The sequence below is a fragment of the Drosophila biarmipes genome, chromosome 2L (genome assembly GCF_025231255.1).
Source record: "Drosophila biarmipes strain raj3 chromosome 2L, RU_DBia_V1.1, whole genome shotgun sequence".
NCBI classification, from domain to species: domain Eukaryota; kingdom Metazoa; phylum Arthropoda; class Insecta; order Diptera; family Drosophilidae; genus Drosophila; species Drosophila biarmipes.
The window spans coordinates 22102780-22128943 of record NC_066612.1 but is presented as its reverse complement, the minus strand read 5'-3'; the positions used below and the strand labels follow the sequence as shown (position 1 = coordinate 22128943).

The window sequence follows — 26164 nt, the reverse complement described above, 5'->3', positions numbered from 1 at the left end:
CATATCTTTCAACTGAAGGCCTTTAAAGCTCAAAATTGTATTGTCCTCCTCTTGTGCTTCAAAGTGCCTTCCTAAACGAGCCGCTTAGCAGCTAAGGACACAAACTATCTTTTCCTCCTAACTTGTCTTACCTCTCTCTGATTTGTGTTTTTGACTGCGAGCGGGGTTTTTTACCTTGGTTCCGAAAATAAAGGGTAATACAAGAACATAATAAAAATAAGATTTTTATTTTCACATTGTATTGATAAACAATTAAAAACCCAGCCACATTTGATAAAAAATTCAAACGCTGCGTTAATTATCTTCTAAAGCGTGTCTGGAAACAAAAGCGCTACCAAGTTCACTGATATCATCCAAAACATCGGGGTGAGAGTAGGTGGTATGCAAAGATATGACCGTACTGCGCTCCACGTGACTGGGAGATCGAGTTGGCGCCGTAGTGATAAAGTTGAGGTTGTCATCAATCCCCACTAAAAAGGTCGGTATCTCTCCACGCCCCTTTACAAAAGTCAGGCCTCGATACTGGCAGGCGATGCCGAATTCCTGGAGGATTTTGGCAGACTCCTCCGTCACCTGGATGTTGCCCGGTAACCCAGTCGTCTCCATCCTGGAGGCCATGTTGACCGGGTTGCCCCAGATGTCGTAGTGCGGCTGCGAAGCGCCCACTATGCCGGCCATAACCTCCCCGCTCGAAATGCCGATGGCCATCGATCCGTCCGTAATACTCCGGTCCCCTGGAATTCCTTGGTAGGCCTTATTGCACTTCGCCAGCGTGCGCATCATGTCCAGAGCGTAGGAGACCATCACAAAGACCACTTCCTCGCGTTCCTTCTCGTCCTGCGTGAACAGCAGTCTTTGACTAACCCTTTCTGCGCTCCGCAAACGCTAACGATAAGTAAGATGGATCCGGAAGTGCCACACAGGCTAAGCACTTACCAGTTGTGCTGTCATTCTTCGCCGTTTTACTAGTGGAACCCGCAAAGTTCAGGTTCAGTCCACAGGCTGCCATATATGTGCATCCGACTATTTTGATCTTTTCAACCGAGTAATATTCCTTGTAGAATAACAGCTGCAAGTGGGTATTGGGTCAAATGAAGTAAATATTAACATAAAAAGCTAAATCTTTTGAGGTTTTCGAAGAATAAATTAAGGTGTCATCCGAAGTAGATTTCATTTTTAATACTAGTAGTAAAACGTTTTGTCAACTCGAGATAAAGTTGATGGCTTAGACTTGCTTAAAAGTAAAATAAACAAGAAGGAACGCTATAGTCGAGTGCCTCGACTATCAGATACCCATTTCTCAGCTTAAGGTAGCAAATGAGAAATGGAGATATATAACCAGCAATGCGATATTTTAGGGCGCCACCTAACGCCTACTTCAGTAGATGCCATGTGAGCGGCAGACAGATTTAAGCGTTTAATCCGTTTGTGGGCGTTAGAGTGGGCGTGGCACATTTTTTAGGTCAGTCGATAGGTATTGATGAGACAAACCCAATTCAGTTAAAATTTTGATCCTATCATAATAACTGTATGCGCTACAGAGTTTCCCGAATTGTGGGCATTAGAGTGGGCAAGGCACCCCGCTGAAACAAACTTGCGCTGCGCAGGAAGCCCAGGAATCTGCATGCCAAGTCTGCCTGTTCTAGCTCCTATAGTTTCCGAGATCTCAGCATTCATACGGACAGACGGACATGGCTAGATCGACTCGGCTGGTGATCCTGATCAAGAATATATATACTTTATGGGGTCGGAAACACTTCTTTCCACCTGTTACACACTTTCCGACGAACCTAGTATACCCTTTTACTCTACGATTAACGGATATAAAATCCTTCACCTTACCAACATATCGAACTCTGCTATAATTTCATTCAGCACCCGCAGGCTTCTCAGATCCATTTCGAAATTCATAAGCATGGCAAACATGACGGAAACCATTTGATAATTTTCATAGTAAAGCTCGTGCTTGGCCAAAGAATTCACGTAAACGTCGACTTTGGAAAATAAAAGGTTAGTTAGTGCCATATTTGCTTTTATACCGATCTTGGACCCACCGATGTGAGAGGGAAGAATGTTGTTAAGGATAATTGTAATCGAGTGATTGGTCAAGTTGGCGTCAGCCTCCTTCTTCCTCAACTCCACGCGCCAGCTAAAGGAGTCAGAGTAAGGGCAAATATCTTTAACTCAGGGCTCCTGGACTCACTGGAAGTTAATTTTGTTGGTGAACTCAAGTTGGCGCTCCTTCACAACCATTGTTAGTAGGGTAATGCATATAAGCAGGGCATGTGCGTACTCGGCGCGAAAACCTGGGTTAGTCGTCACGCTGTGGTGGAAGACGAACTCGTACTGGAAGAAAATCATCACCAAATACCCGACCGTCTCTAGAACGGCCATTGCAGTCTTTAGTGCCAGAGAAATGTGGGCGAATGTGAAGGTCAAGCAAATCATCAGGGAGACCATGTTGGTCGCAACCCAGGGCTGGAAGCATATCATTAACTCCTGCTCATAGTGAAAGAGCCTCTCCTCAATATAAGCCATCTCAAACTCTTCGCGATTGCAGGTCATCTGGTTCAGTACCCAACGCTCAAAAAATCAAGTTTACCTTCCCGATACCTGGAGTACTCACCACAATAAGGCACATGACGGAAAAGCCCGATACAACTAGGAAGAGGTATATGATTATGCGAATGATCATACTCCCTATGATCTTCTCGTGCACCCGAAAAATAATGCAGCTAATTCGACTGTAGCTATGGGGCTCGTTGCCAAACCGCTTCCAGCACATCTTCTTGTACCAGGCGACGAAGGTCAGAACGGTCTGCACTATAATCACGATGGCGGGCAAGATCATGCAAGTGGGGCATATGATTTTAGTGTCCATGATTTCTATGTACACCAGGCAGTATCCGACGCACAACCCCAGGAGCATGCTGTACTTGAACATGTAGTCGGTTTGCTTCAGGTAGGCTTTCTCCAAATCAGGGTCGAGGTATTTTAGGCAAATGGTAAGCTGGTGATACAATGGGATATTCACTTCTTCCCTTCGCCGATATATGCCGTACAGGGTTTTGGGACTGGAAAGGTGCGAAATTAAACTAAACATTTACCTATGGCCAAGCTCTGTTTACCCTTGTAACCATCTCAACTAGTTTCAAGACAAATTGTATATTCCTCAGTTGCTATTATCTTAGTACTTACTTGAACGCACTGACTGGCATTTTTCGGAACTCTTCTCGCAACTCTGCATGGAAGATCTCTTTCAGGCTTTCATTAGTATTATCACTTAGCCTCGGCCTTCCTCCTAAATCAGAGAGGGAGATCGCGTGAAGTTCGCCAAAGTTCTCTTCACTTTCCTCTGCGTCCTTTTGCAAGTCTTCACGAATTATGTACGTAGTTATCCGGTGTTTACTCAGAAGAGGATGGTTCCTTGCTTTTTCAGGACCGTCTTCAATAACATAGCGCTGTTCGCTCAAATTACTCAAGGTTGCACCACTGATGTGCACGAATCCCGCCACTCCAGTGGATTCCAGAACATTGGCAATGGTGACGTCCAATCCTAGAACAAGTTTCGAAGTAGCAGTTACCTGCCAAAGCTCTTGGGCGGATTTGCCTTCTTACCCCATATATCAAACTGAAGCTTGGCTTCTCCAATGACTCCAGCGAACAGATTTCCCGAATGAACTCCAATGCGCATGTTAATGTCCAAGCCTTGCGTTTCCCTGGAAACCCATAACAAAGGTGTTATTTAAGTTGGGGATACTTTCCTACATTATGGAAATCTTGCCTCGATTACCCTTTTATTTATGATAAGCTACTCTTGTTTCGATTTAAAAACCCATTTTTTATTTAACTCATTACAAAACAAAAAATAAGTTCCTTCTTGTGATCTTGTAACCAAAAATTGTTTACGTCCTAATATGTAAAATTTGAATTTAAATATAGGAAAGAGAAACCATAACAAAAAACGACAGTTAAGGATCAAAATGTTCACCAAAGTTAAAACGTGAAAGAAATTTATTGGCTTTAGGTGCTAGTTGTGAAAACAAATAAAGAGCACCTATGTTCATTGGGGTGACCCACATTTGCATGGTCATTTTTATAATTCTACATTTATACATTTAGAAGTAGGAGGCAAATGTTGGGGCATATAAGCCATTAAAATAGAATTCATTTTGAGATTTGAAAGTTGACATAGACAAAACCGAAAAAATGAATTGTGCAAATGTAAATATTTCGTATGCCAATAGCACTACACTTCAATGGTAGCATAAAAAGTCAGTTTATTTGTTTTTGTTTTTAGGAAGACATAAATGGATAAGTCCTGTGGTGTACACTAGCTACGCCTACTAAACAACTAGCTTCTAGAGATAACATACACTCTTATCTTAATAAAAATGTAAAAGGGGAAAGTTTAAGGGGTGACTCACCGTACTTCCATGATTTCGTCGATCATAGAGTGGCCCAGAGCCACACAGTTATTGGCGTGATCGGGATCGGGGTCCGACAATCCCGCCACACAGTAGTAACAGTCTCCCAGGAACTTGATGCGCTGCACCTTGAAGTGAAAGGCAGCCAAATCGAATCTGCCGTAAAGGTCGTGCAGAACCTTCACCAACTTCTCCACCGTCAATGTAGTGGTCAGGTGGGTGTAGTTCACCACATCTGCGTACAAGATGGAGACATCGGGGTGGATCTGGATGGCCATGGCGCGCTCGAAGGCACTCACGGAACGAAAGCTGCCGCCTCGCTTGGTCAGGATAATACGGTTTTGAATGTCCTTTTGCAAGGGCTCCGAGATCTGCGGCGGCAGGATGGAGTCCAGCAACTGCTTCTCCTGGATTCGTGCGTTGCGCAGCCAGAGCTCCTCCTTGATGTACTGGTGCCGGTCCAGGAACGAGGAGCGCACTACCGTGTCGTTAATCACGCGGTAGAATATGCCCACCAGATTGAGGCACAGATAGTGCACCAAGTCCACGGACATTCCGCCGGTGGAAAACAGTTCGGACACAAATTGGGAGAAGCCGTTGGTAAGATACTGCACGTAGTAGATGATGTAGAGGGCTGACACTAGGAGTGCCAGAAGAACTGCACCGCTCATAAAGTGAATCGGCAGGAACATGTATATCACGTATATTATGTAGGTGTCGTAGAAGGTCCCCAGCTGCCACTTGTGGACGTAGAAGTGGTAAATAGATTCGGTTAGGTCTAAAGGCTGTTTTTGGAATGCGGCATTACTAGGAAAACTTGTATTTTTAAGGCTTACCAGAGAATACCAACGTCAGGGAGGCAAAAATCGAACTGCTGTACATATACCAAGTGTGCTTCGCAATAAAACCATCGCAAAAGTTAATACTCAGGACGAGTAAAAGCACAAAGGAGCATCCTAAGGTTAGGGCCACATCAAAGATTATGATTGACTGGCGCTTAAAAAGTATAATATATATTTTCTTAGTTAAACTACTTTCAAATAATAATACATTCCCGCTACTACTTATAACAGTTACGAAAACGAGAACCAAATGTAGAGTATTGGGTCCAGTGATATTTAAATTTCAGTCTACAGAATGGCTGACCTCTGGCAGGTCACTTACCTCAATGGTGGTCAACAGCAAGGTGCAGTGCAAAAGGGTCACGAAGGAGTGCAACAGAAAGAAAGAGAACAGGTAACTCTTCCAAAGCCGTATGCGGTACAATCGGAACTCTTTTTCCAGGCCCAACTCTGCGCACTTTGCCTAGAAATTGCACTCCTTTTTATTCTACTTAAAATAAACTAAAAGTTCTTTACGAGTTACCTTTAGATAGCCCGGTTCCCACATGCGCTCCCGCGCATAGTTAAGCTGGCAATTTCCTCTAGGTAATGGCATTTTGATTTATTATTCACGAATCTGGTTTGAAACTTTAAATAACAGGACTATACGACTCAACAGAAAAATCGTATCACTATATCAAAGCCTACTATTGCAGGTATTAACATTAAGTATACAGGCAAAACAAACATCATTTGCGAAATGAACCACTACTTCTTCAAAGACAAATGTCCCCCGTAATTTAAGCCTAAAAAGCTTATAGGTTGTGATCGCAATTAAAAAACTTTAAAATAAAATTGAATACATGTAGATGTATTTAAAAAAAATATTATGTAAAGGAGTCGAGTATTGGTGTTCAAATCGTAAAGCTACGTACCTCGAATTTTCCGATCAACAACTTCCAAAAGAAAATTTGAGATACGTAGCCTACAAAATGCATTTAAGCCCGATTTTCAGATTACGTAAAATTTTTCCGAACTATTTCTATCAACCTTTTTAACCGTACGGATCTTTATCATGACTATACGAAAAGCGCCTTGGGAAATTCCGGGAGTCCTTCCTGGAAATGAACTTCAAATCATTATCGATCCCAACGAAGTAGGTGGGAATTTCCCCACGGCCCTTAACCAAAGTCAAGCCGCGGTAATTACACTGAACCCCAAACTCCTCAAGAATTTCGGCCGACTCCTCCGTCACCTGTATGTGTCCAGACAGCCCAGTCGATTCCATTCGCGAGGCCATGTTGACTGGGTTTCCCCAGATGACGTAGTGCGGTTGAGAAGCTCCCACCACTCCGGCCATTATCTCCCCTGTGGATATTCCGATGCAAATCTCCCAGGTCGATAAGGACCGATCGAAGGGTCTTCCCGAGTACGCCTTGTTGCACACTGACAGGACTCTCATCAGGTCCAGAGCGAACGAGGTCATTATAAAGGCCACCTCATCGTGATTGGAACCCTCTCTGAATGACTCTAGTAGACTGCGATCCTCCGACACTAAAAGAAATAATGATGGTTTACAATACGGTGAGTAATAAACCAACAATCCGAATATAACAAATAACTACACTAATAACAAAAAATAATAGTTTAAAAATTCTGATGGAGGAATATTGGTATTACCTGTTTGAGTACCGTCCCTGCATCACACACAAGAAGACTCTTACATTTTTGAAGGAACATATTTTTTGTATGTCCGTGTTTTAACTAAAATGTTGAGTGACGCCAGTGGTGTTGTTTGGCATATTGGAAGTAACATTTTTATATTTTTAAGAATTTCGAATTAAAATTAACAAAAATCGACTCTAACATATAGCTGTTAGAGAAACGGTCAGAGAATTAATGAAATAATTTTTTTTTAATATCACTGAATCGCTAGTTTAAAAATGTAACATAGTGTTACTAACGTTGATTATTTCTTATAACTGCAAGGGTATACCAACTTGATGCAAAAATTTAGCCTTAACTGCCCAATACCTACATGCGTAGACCATGTGCAAAAGATCGGCGCCAAAAATTCTAACGGTAATCGCACAATCTTGCATTCCACTTGCCTTAAAGCAGTTGTACGCAGACTTTTGGGCGTATACTTTTTAAGCAACCGAGCTCCAGTATCATTGTAAGCATATATTTGTAATGTAAGATTTTTATGTTGACGTGTTGTTTTGTATATTTGTTTATGTTATTAATGTTAGCAGTATCCTATCAAAGGCTCGTTCTGGCCGCCCGCCCTTGCTAACCAACCGCGAACAGAAGACTGTTGTTAAGTCTATTCAGCTTAATCCAAGAACTACAGCTCATCAAGGAAAGTCTGGTTACACTTTTACAAAATGTAAAAAACCAAACAACGCTATGGACAAACTAAAATTCAAAATTTACAATCGGGAAATAAGAACCGGAAAATTTATTTCCAAAGTTACTGAGTGGAGGCACAAAAGGTCGATGGCTTTATTAAAAGCAAGGCGGTTTTTGGTAGCCAGAAGTCACAGGATGCACAGCGTTGCCACCTGGTCTGCATAGCGTTAAGTTGGTAGCGCACCACAAATTCAAGCTTTAAGGCTAAAATCATAGTCAGTGTGTTGCCGAATTCAATAAATGGCGTTTATACATACACAAAGCGGCTGAAAGCGTGAAATGATAGCGTGAATTCGGCATCGTATTAACACAGTAATAGTCAACTTTCGTGTTTTGCCGAATTCAAGAAATGGCGTTTGTACACACACAAAGCGGCTAAAAGCGTGAAATGATCGACATCGTATAAACACAGTAATAGTAGAGTTGCCCGCAAGAAACATATGATTTCTCAGGTCAATAGACAAAAACGTTTAACTTTTGCTAATGAGTTCATTTCAAGGGCAAAAGAATTCTGGAATAAAGTAATTTTTCCATCGAAAGTAATTTCTGCATGTTCAAAATCAAAGGAAAAGTCTTGGTATGGCGAAAAAGCGGAGAAGACTTTGAAAAAAAAACTTAATTGGCACAGTGAAACATGGAGGAAGCGGAATTATGGTGTAAGAGTGAATGGCGGCAAGCGGCTTAGGAAAATTTACCTTTATTGAGACAATTATGGATCAACATTTTAAAAAATAATTTGAAGCAAAGTGCTGAATTACTGGGGCTGGAAAGAGATTATTGGTTCCATTGGTGAACCCAATCAAACACTTGTTAGATCTTCTTGAAAAAAAATCCGAAAGCACATAAAAGAAATTCTTAAGGATGTAATTGTGGAGGAATGGGGTAAAATCTCACCGGCAAAAACAAAAAAAATCGTTGACTCTTTGGTAGTGTTAAGTTTAAAATTATAAATTAAATATAACACGTCATTGAAGACAATAAACTATAGTTTCATTTAAAAAAATAATAAATAAAATATATGCATAAATGGCGGAACAATTCACGTTCAAAGTTTGATTTTGAAATTTTTGGGGGGTGTACTCAGAGATATGCGAGTGAGTGTACATATGTACAAATAGTTTTAAGTTAGTGTTGTTGTTGATGGGGAAAAGTCGTCAAAACGCCCAATATCAGCCACAAGGCAGTGTACTAGGCCCGACATTTTACTCGTTGTATACGTCAGATATCACATATTCCTTGGAGTTCTGCAGGAGTACGTATACCGTTTTACAACAAATGTGCTTGTGTCACATTCTCCACAAGGCAAACTTGTCCCACTACAAGTACTTTGGTGTGATTTTAGATAGAGGACTCACCTTTCAGAAGCACACAACAATGGTGAAGCAGTCTGTGCTATCAAAGGCAGCCAGTATGTCCTGGCTTCTTTTGTCAAGAAATAAGCTTTCTTTGTCCAATAGTTCGATTTTATAAATCGATTCTCAGTACAATCTGGAATTATGCACTACAAGTCTAAGGCATAGCGTCTAAGTCGAACCTAAACAAAATACGAGTAGCGCAAAGCAAGATTGTCAAAATCCCAAAGATAGGTGATGTTTGTCGAACGCATGCTGAAAACTACTTCAGACGCCTTGGTTCTCAACTTAACTCCCTGGCGAAGAGGCTTATTTGGAGGCCAACAATACTAAAAAGTTACCACCCGCATGATCTTACAATAAGATATATTTTGTGGTAGGATATATGGCCGACTGTACGACATATGATGTAATAAAATTATACGACACCCACTGTACGACAGAATAAGCGGGAAACATAATTTAAGTTAACTGTAAGCATTCTATTGTCATCCCTTTCTAGCTGGTACCTTAAGAGATCGGAGATATGTAAAGCTACATCGCTCACACAGACGAGCGAGTACTGGGAAAAGGGAGAATCGTGGTGGCATTCGCTATTTAAAAAAAAGGAAAAGATATAAACTTTAACCGTCGCTCGTGCTGTTATTTTACCTGACCCAAAGTCTGCTGTAATTTTAAATTTAAATGAACAGAAATATTGTATAACCTTTTATACCAACTTTTTGAGTATCCCCTATATTTAAAACCTGTCCTGTTCTGAATAAATCTACAGTGGCTCGAAGCTTATTTCGTGCAAGAGAAAAATTAAATTTTAAATCGTCATTGCTGCTAAATTAGGAACGAAAACAACAAAATTTAAACGAAGTTATTCAAATAAACTCTTCATTTATTAATACAACAAAACAATATTACTTAATCTAAAAAAACAAAACAAATTTTCATATACAACTAAAAAACAAGGCATTTCTGGCGTCGAAGCTTAATTCGTGCAAACACTTAAATATATTGTAACATTTATATTTCTTAAATTTAATATTTTGTTGGACCGCCTTTTTGTTTCTTAACCGATTTAAGACGATTTCCCATGGAGTCCACTAATTTTTTTGTTGTTTCCACAGGAATTTTACGCCACTCCTCCAATAAGGCACTCTTTAGCTCAGTTTTATTAGAAATTTAACTTTTGCGGATCGCCTGGTCCAAAATCTCCCACAAATTTTCAATAACGTTTAAATCTGGAGATTGTGCTGGTGTTTTTTGGTGTGTGGACAGCTCCAGACCAACCAAAACTTCACATCGGCAGCACTGTGCTTCGGGTCGTTATCTTGATAAAATATGAAACGGTCCAGTATTCCCAAGCTTTCTGTTTTTTGGTTTTTTGTATCTAGCTCCGTATTTGGAAGCCGCCAAACATAATGCCTCCCATCCGACCCGAAAAGGTTGTATTTGGATTCGTCCGCAAAAATAACGTCATTCCACTACGAAATCGGTTTAGTCTCCATATCCTTGGCGAACTTAAAACGACCAATTCTGTTTCTGTCGCTGATGAATGGTTTCTTTACAGAAACTCGACCATTAAAATAATGCTTGTGCAGTACGTTGCGAATTGTGTCTGGGCAACATTTTTTGCCCATTTCCTCCTCTATCTCCTATCTTTCACTCGATTTTCGCGAACAAATCTTTGAATTATGTATTGCATCGTACTGGGGCTTAAGCAAACCATTTCGGCTATTTCGTATTTTTCTATCCTTAAAGTGTTTAAGGACTAATTCCCTTTGCTCGATAGTTGTTCGCGGACCCATAGCCAAAAATTCCCGGTAAAACTTTACTTTAGTGTGACCAGCTCCGAAAACTTATAAAATGTTTATTTAAGAATACAAATAAACTAGTATACAGAAAAAAAAACGGATTGAAAAGTCCCCTTTTTATGTTTTTTTGAGTTTAAAGTGTTTGCACGAATTAAGCTTCGACGCCAGAAATGCCTTGTTTTTTAGTTTTATATAAAAATTTGTTTTGTTTTTTTAGACTAAGTAATTTTGTTTTGTTATATTAATAAATGAAGAGTTTATTTGAATTACTGCACTTAAATTTTGTTGATATCGTTCCTAGTTTAGACCAATGACGATTTAAAATTTAATTTAATTTAACAAGGTTTCAGTCATATGATTTCATACGTTAAATAAAAAAAAATAATAATAAGGTAGGATTTGAACCTCTAACCCTCAGGCCTGTGCATCAAAAACAAAGCTCCAGCCCTCTGAGTCACGCATATCATTTTTTTCCCTCGAGCAAAATGCTTGTTTGTGACAAAAAAAGGTTTGTCAAGAGCTTTCTCTTAAAAACTTTTACAAGGGGCAAACTGATCCTATACTAGGATCAATTTCATGTCTTTCGTATCAGAGATTTTTTTACACTCAATAGCATCCCATTGACACCTAAATAATAACATATTGTCGACGATTTTTGGGTGTAGCTTTGTTGTGGCTCGGCCTGGGCAAGAAGCTTTAGCTCAGTTAATAATCTTCAGGTGCAACAGGACCGCGAAAACCGCAAGTCTGAGGTAGACAACATTCCAGTTCAACACTATATGGTGGAGGTTGATGAAAACGGTGACGAAGATATGGATTTTTTTATATTCTATGGTAGTTATCGAGTCAAGTTTCATTCCTTTAAAGGGGGTTTAGAGCTTTATGTTTTTAATTTAAAGTATTCAGAAGCATCTAAAATGGCCAGGGGACAAAAAGAGTCACTACATACAAATATTAAAAAATTTCGTTTGAAATAGAATGCGTTTATTTGCATTTGTTGGGGACCAGCAGACTTGACCAAACATGCTAAGAATATGTAAGCAACTTCCTTCTTTGGAACTTTTGAAGAGTGGCGTTAAAAACGAGTCATTCGACACCTTACCCTACACTTTGCTACACCGTACATTTTTTTTAAAACGTGGGAACAAAAAAGGTAAGGTTTTGATATTTTTACAAACTTTTATAACCTAAGGGTCGTCTTAGGATAACAAATTTGAGCTGAATAAAAGGATCATCCAAGGTCTATCTTTAATTATATTTTGATTGATTCACCTTGTTATGCAAATTTATCTACTCATTTCAAATAATTTATATATATTGTCCTTTATAACTACGTACTTTTGGATTGAAATGATTCACCGCCAATGCTCACGCTGCGCTTAATTTTTGAAGCAAGGTTGACATCCAATCCACAAGCTGCCATATAAGTGCAGCCGACGACTTTTATCTTCTCAACAACGTAGTACTCCCTATAGGCTGTCAACTGCAATCCGAAGGAAGTACTAGAAATACCAAAATTAATCTGCACATCAACTTACTAGCTTATCAAATTCGGTTATGATGTCGTTTAACACTCGTAAGCTTGGCAAGTCCATTTGAAAGTTGATCAGCATGGCAAACATGACTGATACCATTTGATAGTTTTCATAGTAGAGCTCGTGTTTGGCCACTGAATTGAGATAGAGCTCGACTGCGGAAAAGAAGGAAGTTAGTTCCAACGAAAATGCCTATGCCTTTATTCCTTCAAAAACTGACCAACATGAGAGGGAAGAATGTTGTGGAGCAAAATTATGATAGATTGGTTTGTAACGTCGGCCGCTTTTTGTTTATTTCGCAAATCCACGTTGAGCCTATTAAAAGCAAAGTGTGCAGTTGATTTTGAGTTCCAATGTAGTTCACATTTATTCCACTCACTTGTAGTTCATTTTTGTGTTGAACTCGGCCTGACGCTCTTTTGCGTACATAATGACTAACATCATGCACACCCGAGCACAGTGCGCTATTTCTGCCCTCAAATACGGAGTCGTGGTGGCACTGTGCTGGAAAAGAAATACGTACTGGAAAATCACAATTAGCAGATAGGCTACTGCCTCGCAACAGCCGATGACTGTCTTGAGAGCGAACGGGATGCGTGCGAAGGTGTAACTCATTCCGAGGATCAAGGCTACCATGTTTGTAAACGCCCATGGATGAAAGCAGGAGCCTTCATTCTCTTCGTAGTGAAAAAGCTTGCTCTCGATGAGATCTAACTCGTACTGGTTCTGATCACAGTTTGCCTGGAAATATTGAAATACTTAAAATATATGAAATATATGATGATATGAGACTATTTAGAAGAAAAGGTCTTCCGTGTAATATACCAATAAAATAGTTCAAAGAACGAAGCCCATCGATTTTACCTATATTTTATAGTAAGTCAATTATTTTTATAGTAAATATATATAAAATTGACAAAATAATAAATTAAATTTATAGAATCACTTCTGAGCTGAGGAAAACTATTAAAGATAGTATATAACATTTTTACCATTGCTAAAACAAAATACACACATTACATGGACGTTACTGTGTTAATAGTATTTTAACTATAAACAAATAATTATAAGCACTGGCAAATTGGAAAAAAATTTGATCTATAGGTATTATTAGGCATTAGGTGGATTTTCACGCAAAACAATATTTTTGGAAAAGAATATTGAGTGTTAAGAAGTAATTTTATCCCAAAGAAAGTTTTCCTTTAGGGATAAAAAAAAAAAAAATAATAAATAATTTTCCGAAGTTAAAACGATATTCCGATGAACTGCAATAATTCATTGTATGTATTCACCAAATGCGGTGTACTACTATAGGGTAAGTGCACTTTAATAATGTAGCTTTGAAACCCTCTAATTAATGTCTAAACTCACTAATATCAAAGAAATCATTATGTAATAGCACATTATAAGCATCATATAAATAGTAATGCGCAGGAGAAAACTATGCTGGATCTTTTCAAGCAGGCTAAACACTATGCAGCTGAACTTGCTGTACAGTTTGAGGTTGTTGTGTCCATATTGCCACCAACACAATTTCTTGTACCACGCGATGAAGAGAAGGATCGTCAGAAAAGAAAATGCAATCATGTCAAGCACAATACATTCAACGCAGACAAGTTTGGTGCACGCGATTTGGATGAATATCAGGCAGCCCCCAATGCCCCAAGCCAGGAGCATTGAAGACTTGAAAATAAAATCTGGCTGGTGCAAATAACTCCATTCCAGAGACGAGTCCTTGAACGCTGCACAAAACATGCCCACATCTTGTTGGGATTTCTCATCACTCGAATTTGTATTTCGACCGCAGCATGGTGACCGAAACCTATGGTAAAAAATAATTCGAATTAAAAAAAAGTAATAAATTTTGTATTAACTACAGACTACTATAATCTATACAAGTTAGTAATGTAGCAAGCAGACACTCACACATCCATACGTATACATATCCCTAAGCATCTGTCATACTTACATTCTACATTAAGTTAGGTCACACTTTTATTACACACAAGATATAAACATCCCTGTTACTCTTAAGAAACACTATGTTTGTCTCACTCCCTCATACTGTATACCCTGAACTCTTGTGAAATACGTTAAGCCTGTACAAATCTGTGCAATAAAGATCACCTTTGCTGCGACCGCCTAATGGAGAACATCTCGAAAGTGCCATCTACAATTTCAGAAGTGGGATAACCGTTAAAAAAATTTTTTTTTTCTCGCTTCCTTAACGCTGTTTACGAGCAAAAGTTATTAAGTGAGTTGTTTAAAATAGTTCGTAATGACGGACACCATAGCTGCGGACGGCTACACAGCATCAGAACTTCGATGTTGGCTGGAAAAACTTGGGTTGTCGAAAAGCGGCACCAAGGCAACATTAGCGGCGCGGTTGAATGGTGTGCCTCCCGAGGCTCGAGGAGAATGTCCAGTACTGGACCCCAAGGAGATGACCGACATTGAAGCTGGGCCCGAGGAAAGGCCAAATACTGCTGCAAATAGCGATCAGGACTATGTTGGAGCTACGTCGCTGGGTGCCCAAAACAACGACGAAGCTGCCAACAACAGCATGTGCGTTCCAGAAATTTCCATGCAATTGGAATCTCTGAAGCGTCAATTAAAAGCGGTCCTATTGGAAAATAAGTTTCTCAAGTTGGAAGTTTCCCGGCGTCAACAATTGAATAATGTGACCGCACCTCCGACGAGCAACTTGCCAGAAGTCGAGAACAATGTGTCCACACCAAATCAAAACAATGTCACCCTCTCGGATTTGGGAGATGTTGTTGCAGAGGCTGCCAGTCCTAATAAAGCCATTTTTAACAACAACTCTTTGCTGACCACGGTTAAGGAAATGCTTCCTTCTTTTGACGGTGCTGCTAACAGCAAAGTTCCAGTTAACACTTGGATCGCACAGCTCAACGCGATCATAAAAATGTACAAGCTAAGTGAAGACATAACTCGCATGCTGGTTATGTCAAACTTGAAAGACCGTGCCCAAATTTGGTTGCACTCTTCTGAGAACTTTCTGTCCTTGCCAGCCCAGGAACTCTTATCTCAACTCGCAGAGGCTTTTCAGTCAAAAGAGAGCAAGATAACGTCCAGACGCAAGTTCCAGGAGCGAAAGTGGCATCCAGGTGAAGACTTTGCTGCGTACTTTAATGACAAGACCATGTTGGCTGCACACATCCGTGTAGACGACGAGGAATTAATCGACAGTATCATTGAAGGAATACCGGATACTCTTCTACGACAACAGGCACACATGCACTGTTTTAATTCGTCTGCCCAGCTGCTGTCGGCATTCTTTGCGAAAGCCAACTCTCGCAGTTGGACGCCACAAAGTTGTTTCCGGGAACCCGCCCGGACCCGCTGTAAGATGCTACAACTGTAACTCCGTGGGTCACTTCGCGGCCGACTGCCGCAAGTCCAAGCGCGCATACGGCGCTTGCTACGGCTGTGGAAGTTTGGAGCACCTCGTATCGCATTGCAACGAGAAGAAGAACGCAACCAAAAACGTATATGTGAGACCATTTAAAATTTACTTTAATTCACACCCTAATCAGTGCCTATTTGCAGAATGCCTAATCGATTCTGGGAGTCCAATTAGTTTTACGAAGTTATCCTGCGTTACATTATAGGTAGTAATATCATTAACGTTAATGAAAACAACTTTTTCCATTACTTTGGCTTGAATCACAGTCCTTTCGATATATATGGAAAGATATCAAATTTTGTTATTATGAATAAAGTGAAAATTAATTTTGAATTACTAATTGTGGCAAACAAATCGATGGCATATAGCATTGTTTTAGAAAGAGATTTTATGAACATTTGTAACTTTAAGATTGTTAGGAAAAATGATTGTTTAAATGATAGTTGTATAAATAATTGTTCAAATGATAGTTGTGTTGATGATCGTTTAAAGGATATTTGCTCAAAGGATTTCTGTATTTCAAATGATCGCTCAGATAATAGTAATAGGGAAAGGGATAGTAGTTTTAAATTTCATTGCTCAAATGTTGGACTGATTGAAAACGATTGGTCGACTGATAGCTGTGAGAAAGATGATTGTTCAAATGATAGTATAAAGATTAATTGTGGTCACAAAGAAATGCAAAGTGATTCGTGTAAAATGATAGAGTTAAGTAAAAATGTATGTGACCACTTTGATTGAAATTTTTGATAAGTTTTATACGAAACCGAAACGGACGGAGATCTCTTAGTAAAATGGGAAATGAAACTGAATTTTGATGAAACTAAACCTTTCAATTACCCTCCAAGACGTTGATCATAAGCAGAGAAAAGTTCAAAATTTGATAGATGATTACATAAAAAACGGTATTATTTGACTAAGCGAGTCTGAGTATGCATCACCGATAGTTCTAGTTAGGAAGAAGTCTGGAGAATAAGGAATATGCTTAGGGTTCGGTAACCCTTAACAAAAACATGCTAAAAGATAACTACCCAACCCCAGATGACCTTAGTGATAAACTGTCTGAAAAAACTATTTTTACTTTTACTTGGTAAGTTAGACCTTAAAAATGGGCTCTTTCACGAGGATTCAATTAAGTATACCACTTTTACAACACCTATGGGTCAGTAGGAATGGCTTAGAATGCCGTTTGGTTTGCGAAACGCATCAAAAATGTAAATTTAAATTTAATTTATATGGATGATATTTTAATAGCAATGAAAGATAGTAAAAGTCATATGTAGATATTAACGGAGGTCTTGAAACGGTAGATAACAAGCTTGAGCTTAGGTTAGACAAGTGTAAGTTCCTTCAAAAAGAAATAAAGTATTTAGGATATGTTATATCGGGAGAGGGTATCAAACCTGTAAAAGTAAAAGATTTTCCTGTACCGACAAAAACGCATGAGGTTCAAAGTTTTCTTGGACTGACGATTTGTCAAAGATTTTTCAACAAAAGCAAAGCCGTTGTATGATCTTGTAAGAAAGGACAAAAAATTCGAATTTGGTGCGAAACAGTTAGAGTGTTTTGAAGTATTAAAAGTAAATCTTTTGGAAGTCACTATTCTGGCCTTGTACAAACCAAAAGATCCAACAGAGTTGCACTGTGATGCTAGTGCCCTAGGTTTTGGTTCAATTTTAATGCAGAAGAAAAAAGATAGTAAATTTCCCCCGTATTCTATTTTTCGAACGCACGACGGATGTGGAGGCGAAGTACCATAGTTTCGAATTAGAAACGCTCGCTTTACTCGTTACAACGCTTTAGAATCTATCTTCAAGGAATACAATTCAAAATAGTTACAGACTGTAGTGCTCTTACACTGGCGTTAAATAAAAAGGAATTATGCCCAAGAATTGGCAGGTGGGCACTTTTTTTTCAAGATTATGACTACACTCTAGAACATAGAGCCGGCAAGCGAATGCAGCATGTCGATGCACTTAGCAGGAACACACACATACTGACAGTAGATTCTAATTCGTTTGAAGAAAACTTAGTTATATGTCAAAGTAAAGATGAGAAAATCAAAAGTATAGCTGAGAAACTGCAGGAAACAGAATTAAAGGATTATGAAATGCGAAATGGAATAATTTACAGAAAAAAGGACGAGGATGGTCTTGTATTTTATGTGCCAAGCGAAATGGAAAGACACGTTCTTTTTAGTTACCACGATCAATTAGGACATGTTGAAATAGATAAGATGGTAGAAGTTATCTCAAAAAGTTACTGGTTTCCCAAAGTCCGTGAAAAATGCAAGCAGGTTTATTCGGAGTGTCTCAAAAGGGAAAGGTTATAGATAGCTTAAAAGAAAAATTAGAAGAGTTGAATAAAGATAGGGAATGTAGAAATTTAGAAGTAATTAGAGAAAAAGCCAGTAAGAGCATTGAGAAGTTACAGGAATATAATAAGTTACGCACAGATCTTAAGAGAAAGAATCCTAAAGAATACCAGACGGACGACTTAGTAATGATCAAACTTCGATTCTCATGTAGGCGTATCTAAAAAGCTAATACCAAAATTCAAAGGCCCTTACAGAGTGACAAGGGTACTTCGCATGATAGGTATGTCGACCGCCTAATAGAGAACATCTGCCATCTACAGTAATAAATAAGAAAATTTTCTTCTCTTAAGAAGATTTTTAAGATCAAGGGGATTAACTTTCCCACTATCTATATCATTATAATGGGTCAATCACTGAGTAAAATGTTTGGTTTGACATTTAAATCAATTCATCAGCAACTGGGAACTCTTAAGGAATTTATGAGGAATAGCTTTTAAAGGTTGTGTGAAGAAAAGTAATTTCTGCAAGCCGAAGTTTCTACACCCTTTGCTAATTGTTCCCATAGAAGCATTGTATTTACAAATTTTTACGATTCTTAAAAAATAGAAACTAATTACCAAAATAGAAAGATAATTTTCGATTTCAATTTACTGCCGTATATGTTTTCGAAAAACAAATTATAACGGTCCGATCGTTGCTATGCCAGCTATATAATTAAATTGTCAGATTCTTTTAAATATTAATCGAAATTTTAAATAATAAAATAATATTAACAAAAACAAACTAAACTAAGAAAAATTTTTTTAAACAAGAAAGGAAGTTATCTTCGGCAAGCCGAAGTTTGTATACCCTTGCAGTTATAAGAAATAATCAACTTTAGTAACACCATGTAAAATTTTTAAGGATTGGTTCTGACTTCATTGATATTAAAAATAATTTTTTCCATTATTTTTTTTTAGACCATTTTTTGACATCTATTTGTTAGAGTAGTCCGATTTTTATTTAATTAAATTCGAAATTCTTAAATAATTTATTTCCAAGCTTAGAAGGTTATATGTTTAAGAGAACCAAAGAATAATTTTTACATATTTTCCAACTAATTTTCCGATCGTTTCTATGGCAGCTATATGATATAGGTGTTTGATTAAATTTAATTCAAAATTCAGAACAAATTAAAAAATGTTAATTCCAAGCTAAGAAGGTTATATATTAAAAAAAAAGCGAAGATAAAATTTAAAAAAGAAATTTACCCGATAGTTCCTATGGGATCCTGAAATAGAAAGAAGATTTTTGGGAAGTTTTAGCACAGTATCTTTAAAACTGAGAGACTAGTTTGCGTAGAAATGGACGGACATGGCTAGATTGACTCATCTAGTGATGCTGATCAAGAATATTGGGGTCGGAAACGTCTCCTTCACTGCGTTGCAAACTTCTGACTGAAATCATTAAACCCTCTGCAAGGGTATAAAAAATCTTTTGAACATGTTGAACATTCCATTTATTTTTATTTCTTTGTGGACCAGCAAATTTTTCTTTTTTAAATTGCTTTAATTTTGGATTACGAACGGAGCCAATAAGAAGAGACCTAAATTTTGTTGGGTCTTAAGAAAGAACAATTTTCAAGAGATGTAACATTTGAAAAAATATAGACTCATTATAATTATCTTGTTTCAAAGTTAGAACATTTTTTTTGTTCAGGCACTGCTGAATTTATATTTTTGGTCTATTTGGCCGCGTACAGCCTAATTATACACTGGTATCTTGGAAACTATAAAAGCTAGAGAAGTGGGGCTTGGCATGCAGATTCCTAGGCTTCCTGCGCAGCGCGTCTTCAGTCTTTACGGTAGAAATTTGTACTGAAAAAAAGTTAGCCATCGCACAAACTGCCCAAAACTGTGGCGGCCACAGTTTGTATGCAAGAAAAAAAAATTACCTGACATGTATTTGTGTTCCTTTCTTGTCTTTTGTCGTCGTAGGTCTTAAATACCGTTTAAACTAAAAATAATTGACAGTAAGCAGCACCTTAAAGTAAATATTTATGATAACTATATAAATAATAATTGTATTGCTTTTAATAATTTATTCAGCTAAAAGGAAAAAAAGAGGGATGAATATAGACAAGCAGCAAATCAAGATTGTTAGCACCCCCTATCCGCGATTTCAACTTATGGTTATGTGGCAGACATTTTTAAGCGTTATTGGTTTTTATTTTTGTACATTTCAATTAAAAATATTTTTCCAGCATTTTCTAGAAAAAGAAAATCACATGGACTTGGATACGGGGAACAAGTGGGTTCCTATCCTATTTTGTTTATGGTTCTCGGAGTATAAAAATTGCACCTTGGAACTCGTTTGTTTTCTTATATATCTTTTTAAAATTTAAATAAAAACTAATAATACAAAATATTTGTTTAAATATTTGTTTTAGTTTCATAAAAACTTTACTTTAACGTCGTCCTCTCACAAGAGAGCCGGAACGAATTGTTCAAGTAATTTGTAATGTTAAAGTTATTACACATCAGTAATCAGTGTTCAGTGGTCAAATCGTATGCTTTTGACAATAGTGTTATAGTAAAATATTGTTGTTTTTGACGATTAATAATCTAAGAGGACAAAAAATTAAATACTAAATAAATACTAATCATTTTTATCGATATTTGCCTCAACGATACACGAAAGTAGCAATGAATCATGTATCACAAAAAGATAGCGTACTATTTTTACACTATTTTTTACTGATCATGATGCATGAATTCTTCCATCAAGATTAATCATAAGCGTTCGCCAGAACTGTCCTATAAATTCTATCACTGTTCAGCTATCATATTCTTCTGCTACATATGTAACAGGTAAAAGGAAGCATTTTTGAAGTATTAACTAACTAACCGAGTTCGCCTTATCTTAAAGATATCTTAAGGGCTTGAATCTTAAATGGCTAGAATTCGATTTGGCATAAAAACAACTCAGGTACTAGTTTTGTTTGGAGAAACGTTTTACTTATGAAAAAGTTAAGTTTTCAATGCGAGGGAAAAAGTTTAAAAAGTAGATTTAGAAACAAATTCGTGATTTTCAATAAGTACTGAAAAGTATTGTATCACTCAAACGGCCTTTAAATTACCCTTTCATTGATGCCAAAATAAAAAAGCAGTGAGTTCAAATTATGTGTAGATTTAACTTTTATTTCGTCAAAATACTTTTACCGACCGGTATAATAGTCCAGGCCATTGACTACAGCGTTTTCTGTTGCTTAAGGCTGCCAATTACCAGGATGATAGGCCACCTAGCGGCGATAAAAATATTTGGTCTCAACTTCTCAATGAATTGTGCGATTTGAACAATAGATACATAGGTATTGATAATGAAATCAAAAAACCAATTTACACTTTTATTAATTTGAAAAACATGAGCGCCATACGGATTTAGTTGGACGTTGCAAATATTTTGTTTGTAATCGACATACAAAATTTGCCTAGAGAGCCCACATTTTGGGCAAAACCATTCAACAGGAAAGAAGAGACATGTGCTGAAGCAAAGCTCGTATCAAAATCGAAAAGCCACACGGGCTAGGTAAACAAATTTCAGAACTAAAATTGTAGCTTTACCTAAGAATTACTTACTTTAAGCCACCCACAGGCATTTTGCTAAACTCCTCACGCAACTCATCGAACATGGACGCAACGCTGGCAGGGTCCTGGGCAGGTCCCAATTTTGTAATATCGACTTCCACAAATGAGGTTTCTACTTTTAGGGGTCTGGCAGAACCGCGGCTTACTACCGCGGAGAGAAGAAATGTGCTCATCGGATGCTTTTGCAGTACGGGATCCATTTGCGCCTCTTCCGTTCCCGGATGGATTGTATAATCGGCTAAATTCAAATTTGTTAAAGTCCGCCCACTAACGTGCACAAAACCTGGCTTTCCAGTTGCCTCTAGACGGTTGGCGATCTCCACGTCCGCACCTAAAGAAGTCGTTAAAAGCATTTCATAAAACTGATGATCTACTTCCCCTTGGGTATGGCCTACCCCATATGTCGAACTGAAGCTTGGCCTGTCCAATGACGCCTGCAAGCAAACTCCCTGAATGGACTCCTATACGCATGTCAATATCCAAGGCACGTTCCGCCCTGCGGATCAAAGAGCTATCAGAAGTGCACATTAGGGCGGTCCAAAAATATAATAATAATACCTCGGTCCCAACCCTTAACCTGGTTGATTAAGTGTGCAAAATATGAATTCAAAAACTACATTTTTCATTGTGTTTTCTTTAAAATGACCCTTACGACATCTAAGCCACCTAAGTGATTATAATATATTTGACTTACGGCAACAGTGTTAATAAGTTATTACACAATTTCACAGACCCTAAAACGATTATTTTGTAAAAAATGTCAATTCCTAATTGCGCACCGTATAGGCTGATTTGATTCCTACCAATATATTACGAAACATATACAGTGGCTCACGTTTTTCGTGCAGAGGTAAACTTGAAATTCAAATGCGTGTAACTTGTAAACTATACGAAATATGAAACAGATTTAAATGCATTAATTAAGGCACTTCAATAATTTAAAATTCCATTAGATAAAAAAAATATGTTTGCCGCCTATAAAAGTTACCTATAAAGTTACGGGTTTCTAATATTTATTCCTTGTTCATAAGACATTTTCTGAGATCGTCACATTCAAATCATACAAGGCATAAGAGTAGAGATCTTTCTTGAAAGCTTTAAAATTGTCCCAGCTTATGCTGAGAAACGGTGTGACCGATTTTTAGACACTTAGCATTTCTTCCTTTTAAACTAATATACTTATATCTATTGCCGCTGAGTGAATTAATCATCCTGTAACGGCAATGCGAATTGATTTATATCCATCAATAACTATTTTAGAGTTACCACAGAGTAGCCTTACCATTCAACGCATTGAGGCTAGTAAACTTTTGCAGCAGATTTTGGGTTTGTTGGGTTTATTTTAACCCTGGTGTTAGCGTACACACCAGACAGACAGACGGACATGCCTAGATCGACTCGGCTATTAATACTGTTCATAAATACGTATAATTAATAGAGTCCAAACTGAGATGTTTTACTTTATGTGCAAATCCTATAATAGTAATAGCTTTACAAGAGCCTTGAAATATGAGCTGAAGTCAACGAAAAAGCTATACTAAAGTTACTTAGCTTTATTTGCTTCTGGGAGTAGACCCTATTCTTATACCAATGACCAACATACCGCACCTCCTGGATGTTGGCAATCATGGAAATGCCCAAGGCCACCGCCTTTCTAGCGTGATCTGGATCGCCCGTCGTCAAACCAGCCACACAATAGTAGCAGTCACCCAGGAACTTGATGCGCTGCACCTCAAAAGTAGAGGCAGCCATATCGAATCTGCCGTAGAGGTCGTGCAGGACCTTTACTAGTTTTTCCACCTTCAATGTCGTCGTCAAGTGGGTGTAGTTCACCACATCTGCGTAGAGGATGGAGACATCAGGGTGGATCTGGATGGCCATGAAGGCTTCTGTTCTCCGAGGACCTCCCAAGTAGAAGCGGTCGAACTCAATATCGGACCGCATGATCTTTTCCTTAATGGTATTCTGGATAGGTTTTGCAATCTGTGGTGGCAGAATGCTGTCCAGAAGCATAGATTCCTGACGCAGAGCCTGGCGCAACCACGTCTCCTCCTTGATAAACTGGTGACGGTCCAAGAAGGAGGCACGGACTACTGTCTCGTTCACGATCCGGAAAAATATACCCATCATGTTGAAACCCAGTAAGTGAAATATGTCGACGGATATCACATCAAAGCCATGAATATACTTGGCGAGGTCACTTCGGTCCAACACCAGAAAGTGAACGAAATAGATCACGTATAAAAGACTGACTGATGTGGCCAATAGCGCTGCTCCAGTGATCGACGGTATCGGCAAGAACATGTAAATCATGCATAGCACAAATACGTCATATGACGTATTCAAAGGCCATTGGGTGTTGTAGTAATGATAAATGTTCAGGGCTATGTCTGAAAATGAAACCTCAAAAAAAATTCCTTGGTCGATGAATAAATTAGGGCATACCAGAAAAGACCACAATATATGCGGACAAAATCGAGGTGGTGATCATGATCCACTAGTGGCGAGTCACAAAGTTTTCGAAGAAATTAACGCTCATTAAGCCAGTAACCAGTACTAAAGAAGTTCCGTCAAAAATGGAGTCCAGATACGTGAAGTTTGTGTACTGCATATAAGTAAAGTTAGCGGATTTGCCTAATTCTCACACAAAAAACATTGGGTCAAATTGAACAGTATAATAGTTAAATGGAACCAACCCATCGAATTGTTAATTTTCTAGTGAAATAGTTACTCTTACAATACCCTTACTTTTATATAGTAACCAAAGCTAAAACAAAAGAACCATCGCTACTTTAAACAGGTTTTAATCTTTTCTTTATTAGTTACATCGCTATCCGTATTGGTCAATTCTACCCATACATTTTTTTGAGTGCATCAACTGACTACTCTCACCTCGGCACAAGACCATTTAACTATTTGAAGGCTTACGACCACAATTATATACAAGGGATAGAAAACGGTGAGGTAACTGATCATCAAACGGATCTGATACTTCTTATATTCTTCTTCCAAATTCAATTCCTTGCACCTTGCCTATGAAAAAAATAGGTATGGGAAAAACCGTTGCAACCTTAATAGTTAATGATTTTTTACCTTTAAATAGCTATATTCCCACAGACGCTCGTCGGCATAGTCAAGATAACATGTCTTAAACCTCTCTTTGAACGGCGTTCTATGGGTTCTTTTTTTGTAGTTCATATCTTCGAATCGTTTCCCAGTGTTCAATAGTTTTGTATGAATTTTGGACACTAAGACTGAGCCTGCTTTGTGACATAACGTGCCAAATGCTTCATTCATTTTCCGCACATTCTCAGAAGCGAATCGGCATATGCAAACCGTATCCGAAAATGACAAGGGAGGAAATACTAAATTCATAGACATATGGTGGATTAATCGCTACAAGTATATTGATCCTTTTAGCAAGCGTTTTAAAAAGTAAAAAGCGTTTTAGGAAACATGTTGCCATTTCAGGCTTTTTCTTTAGATAAATAATGAAGATTTTGGCGCAACAGGTGTCAAAACTTGCCAAGAAGGACATAAGATGGTAGTTGGTCATTTCCTTCTTTTAATACCACTAATATTTTTTTCAAGATAAGATCAATTGCTGCGCTCCGAGGTTGAAAGTCTCCTTGGACCTGCACCAAAATGTATTTCCTTACAATGGCGAATTTAAAGTTTTAATGCATTAGTTTCTTAAAAATAGACCCGAAACGCAAACGACAAAAATCACCTAAACTTGTGAATAGTACTGAATAAAGCACTTGTACTTTTCGTATTTTTTCGCTTCTCTTTCTAGCACTAATAATTCTTATTATCACACAGGGGTCCATCCACCATCTACCATACGATTTCCCAGTTATAATTTTCATAGATACTAAGTTTATGCTATGGATTTCATGATTTTAAATTTTTCCCTGTTTATGCGACACGACCGAATTCATGTTTTTATTCTATCTCAGTTGACAGAGATGACGGACCGATTGAAAAGGTGTGACCGATTATCAAACAAATTATTTTATTCCATTTGCACGTACTAAACTGACTGATTACACATTTTAAATATCTAAATTAATTTCCTGGCGACTACAGGAAAATATAAGTTCTTAAAGGTAAGACTATTTCGCGTATTTCTATCGAACTGGCAACTCCGATAATTATAAAGATTTACCAGACAAACATTGTAATAGATGTATACACCATCAACCATCTGTTAAACGGATGGTCCATAAGGTTTTGCCGATACGAAATCTTCCCAGTGAGTTCCCCATCCAAATTTTACGAGGTAGAAATCTAGCCACGATCGCACCTTCACCAAACAAAGGCTCTGATATCAACGTTTGTGACAAAAAGGTATTACACGATCTACTAAATAAAACTTCTATAAGGAGTAAACGAAAGCACTGCTTGCAGTATCGTGCTTTCGTAGTTGAAATTAGAGGTCT

At 38.2% G+C, this 26164-nt stretch overlaps 2 protein-coding genes across 6 annotated transcripts; both read right to left on the bottom strand.

The window, feature by feature from the left end:
• Positions 1–208: 208 nt before the first annotated feature.
• LOC108036701 (adenylyl cyclase X E) lies at positions 209–6335 on the bottom strand. Of its 4 annotated transcripts, XM_050884790.1 has the most exons (13): positions 6299–6335; positions 5793–5850; positions 5592–5732; positions 5264–5423; positions 4428–5205; positions 3619–3719; positions 3199–3556; positions 2627–3074; positions 2204–2565; positions 2055–2149; positions 1843–1994; positions 937–1069; positions 209–869 (listed from the first exon to the last, which is right to left on the bottom strand). In XM_050884790.1, the coding sequence occupies exons 2-13, from the start codon at positions 5814–5816 to the stop codon at positions 295–297; spliced, it is 3327 nt and encodes a 1108-aa protein (XP_050740747.1). In that variant the 5' UTR covers positions 5817–5850; positions 6299–6335; the 3' UTR covers positions 209–294. The 4 variants fall into 4 exon arrangements, with proteins under 4 accessions (XP_050740747.1, XP_050740746.1, XP_050740748.1 ...); XM_050884789.1 differs by lacking the exon at positions 6299–6335 and having other exon boundaries at positions 5793–5925; XM_017112993.3 differs by lacking the exon at positions 6299–6335 and having other exon boundaries at positions 795–885; positions 5793–5925.
• On the bottom strand, positions 6099–24995 carry LOC108036699 (adenylyl cyclase X E-like). Of its 2 annotated transcripts, XM_050884793.1 has the most exons (12): positions 24816–24995; positions 24615–24755; positions 24168–24327; positions 23326–24112; positions 22118–22233; positions 21714–22053; positions 13724–14174; positions 12732–13093; positions 12573–12667; positions 12356–12507; positions 12156–12300; positions 6099–6802 (listed from the first exon to the last, which is right to left on the bottom strand). In XM_050884793.1, the coding sequence occupies exons 3-12, from the start codon at positions 24211–24213 to the stop codon at positions 6303–6305; spliced, it is 2994 nt and encodes a 997-aa protein (XP_050740750.1). In that variant the 5' UTR covers positions 24214–24327; positions 24615–24755; positions 24816–24995; the 3' UTR covers positions 6099–6302. The 2 variants fall into 2 exon arrangements, with proteins under 2 accessions (XP_050740750.1, XP_050740751.1); XM_050884794.1 differs by lacking the exons at positions 23326–24112; positions 24168–24327; positions 24615–24755; positions 24816–24995 and adding an exon at positions 22281–22297 and having other exon boundaries at positions 22118–22218.
• Positions 24996–26164: the final 1169 nt, after the last annotated feature.

Coding starts and splice junctions, on each gene's coding strand:
- LOC108036701 (XM_050884789.1), bottom strand. CDS start 5,864: ATGCCATTACCTAGAGGAAATTGCCAGCTTAACTATGCGCGGGAGCGC. Junction 5,206..5,263: donor CCTGACGTTGGTATTCTCTG/GTAAGCCTTAAA, acceptor AACAGCCTTTAG/ACCTAACCGAATCTATTTAC. Junction 1,070..1,842: donor TAGCAGAGTTCGATATGTTG/GTAAGGTGAAGG, acceptor ACCCACTTGCAG/CTGTTATTCTACAAGGAATA.
- LOC108036699 (XM_050884793.1), bottom strand. CDS start 24,213: ATGATCACCACCTCGATTTTGTCCGCATATATTGTGGTCTTTTCTG. Junction 14,175..21,713: donor ATGCCTGTGGGTGGCTTAAA/GTAAGTAATTCT, acceptor TTTTTACCATAG/GTTTCGGTCACCATGCTGCG. Junction 12,301..12,355: donor TAACCGAATTTGATAAGCTA/GTAAGTTGATGT, acceptor TTCGGATTGCAG/TTGACAGCCTATAGGGAGTA.